General features: G+C 46.7%; 1 protein-coding gene across 6 annotated transcripts in view; it reads left to right on the top strand.

The window, feature by feature from the left end:
- Nucleotides 1–2,500, top strand: part of scai (suppressor of cancer cell invasion) — a 35,686-nt gene that overhangs the window by 24,872 nt on the left and 8,314 nt on the right. For 5 of the 6 annotated variants that reach the window (XM_031577420.2, XM_031577418.2, XM_031577417.2 and 2 more), the window contains 2 exons: nt 786–938; nt 1,570–1,587. In XM_031577420.2, the coding sequence (XP_031433280.1) occupies nt 786–938; nt 1,570–1,587 (171 nt within the window). The remainder of the gene's footprint in view (nt 1–785; nt 939–1,569; nt 1,588–2,500) is intronic. The other variant, XM_031577421.2, reaches the window with a different exon arrangement.

Genomic DNA, 2,500 nt, shown 5'->3' with positions numbered 1-2,500 from the left:
AGGTGTGGCCTATGAGTGAGTGTGGAGGTGTGGCCTATGAGTGAGTGTGGAGGTGTGGCCTATGAGTGAGTGTGGAGGTGTGGCCTATGACTGAGTGTGGAGGTGGCTGCCTATGAGTGAGTGTGGAGGTGTGGCCTATGAGTGTGTGCAGGTGTGGCCTATGACTGAGTGTGGAGGTGGCTGCCTATGAGTGAGTGTGAAGGTGTGGCCTATGAGTGAGTGTGGAGGTGTGGCCTATGAGTGAGTGTGGAGGTGTGGCCTATGAGTGAGTGTGGAGGTGGCTGCCTATGAGTGAGTGTGGAGGTGTGGCCTATGAGTGAGTGTGGAGGTGTGGCCTATGAGTGAGTGCAGGAGGTGGCTGCCTATGAGTGAGTGTGGAGGTGTGGCCTATGAGTGAGTGTGGAGGTGAGGCCTATAAGTGAGTGCAGGAGGTGGCTGCCTATGAGTGAGTGTGGAGGTGTGGCCTATGAGTGAGTGTGGAGGTGAGGCCTATAAGTGAGTGCAGGAGGTGGCTGCCTTTGTGGAGTGTGCTCCCCTCCCCTCCCCTCCCCTCCCCAGCCCCAGTGCCATTAGTGCACAGCTGGATGTAGAGGACAGGGACTCAATGAATCATGAGCCCTCATCTTTACTCATGGAGCGACAATCCACTATGATTTATTAATGTATGCCTGTGTGTGTGTGTGTGTTCTATGTTTGTGTGTCTTTATGCTGATATGTGTGTGTGTGTGTGTGTGTGTGTGTGTGTGTGTGTGTGTGTTGCTGTCTGTTTCACCTCGTCTCTTCAGGCGGACCCGGTGATCGTGCTGAATGACGACAACGCCGTGGTGGTCACGTCCAATCGGCTGCTGGAGGGAGGCGTGCCCCCGCTGGAACAGGGCATGGTGGTTGGTCAGCTCACCCTGGCCGACGCCCTCATCATCGGCAACTGCACCGCTCAGGTTTCTCCTCTGCCTCCCTTTACCGGAGTGTTCTCTTACGCCAGGCTTACACTGTGCAATTTACACACAGATTTACTGCCACTGAAGAATTCAGTGTCGTCACTTCATTTCATCATGAATTGGATAGCTTAATAAATGTGTTCAGTAAATTGTACCGCGTTCAAATAAGTTACATGTTAAAATATGTCCCAGGCATGTTTAACAAGCATTAACAAGCATGTTTAACGGTGAACGAAACGTTTGAAACTGAATGAACACATGAGGAGTTTGTCTTTGTTGTGCAGCGTAAGCCTGACTCTGTGGTCCTCATTTCCTGTGCTGTCCCATCGATTTCACAAAATACCATTATATTATATTTTACACTTTTACACCAACAAAGCAATTCTGACACTATCAAACCAAAATGAGCCTGTTGGGAGAAACGTATTAATAAACCTCTTCATTGGTGTCATAGGAGCTCAGGCAAAATAATTTCCATTTTGCAAAGACAATCCTTTCCCCCAAATCTTTTCCATATAAATGTGATCTGGTGTAAATGTGGTCACCCTGTGAAAAAAAAGTCTTCTCTTTGTACTATTTCCCTCCGACAACTCTCTCTGTATCACTCTACACTCAATTGCTGCCTGCACAGGATAACATGGAAGTAAAGGTAGGCTGCTCTTTTATTGAAATAAACCCGTTAACAGACCAACACTGAGCAACAGGCTTGGCATTGATGAGATCAAATCATGTGATAATGAAATGGTCATGGTTATTACATGACGACATTGTGGTAACCGTCTGAACATTTTTGTATGGCTTTTTCGAGCCAGAACACGTAGTTCCTATCACGGTCCTTGCTGAAGAATTTGGACTTCCAATTTTCTCCAAAAATGGCTAATTAGCACCCTTAAAAGTCCTAATGGCATTGTTTGGCTGTAAACCAGTATAATGGTATTTGGTGAAAAATGATTGCTCGTCCCCTCTTCTTTTACTGGCTCTGGTTAAACATCGTCTTTGTTGCCCTTTACACCAAGCTTGAGTCCTTTTTTTTTTCCTTTTCTCAGTCCATCTGCCTCATTGATCAGAAGCACTAGAGTTCTGTGAGGGGTCTGGGTCACATCTGGGCCAGGGACGCTTGATAAACCTTTGCTCCTTACTTTGGAAAATGGTTTGAGAAAGTATCGCTGTGGTGTCAACATGGCAACATTTTGTTTTAATAGCTGAAACAACCTATACCATAGTCTAAAGGCACTGTCTCCCCATATCCTGCCTGCGGTGGTCACGATTCATTTCTGCCCTGTTAATGGCTGACAGGTATTGATCTTGAAAACTGAAATAGTAGTGTGGAAAAAGCTTTTAAACTGGCTGAACCGCTTAGAACACGTTAGATGCCCACAAGACCAGGTCCTGGTTCTTTCCCTGATCTTTCTCACAATGAACTTTAGTTCCAGTTCCCCCAGTTCTTTTTAGTTCCAGTTCTCCCGGTTCTCTTGGTCTACGGCTTTGCTCCATGTGCTTGTCCAGTAAAAACAGACAGGTTGGAGGTTTGATCATGAATAGCTGGGTGTGTGCAGTGAGGA

The sequence above is a fragment of the Clupea harengus genome, chromosome 12, assembly GCF_900700415.2.
Source record: "Clupea harengus chromosome 12, Ch_v2.0.2, whole genome shotgun sequence".
Lineage (NCBI taxonomy): Eukaryota > Metazoa > Chordata > Actinopteri > Clupeiformes > Clupeidae > Clupea > Clupea harengus.
This window is presented reverse-complemented; position numbering and strand designations above follow the sequence as displayed.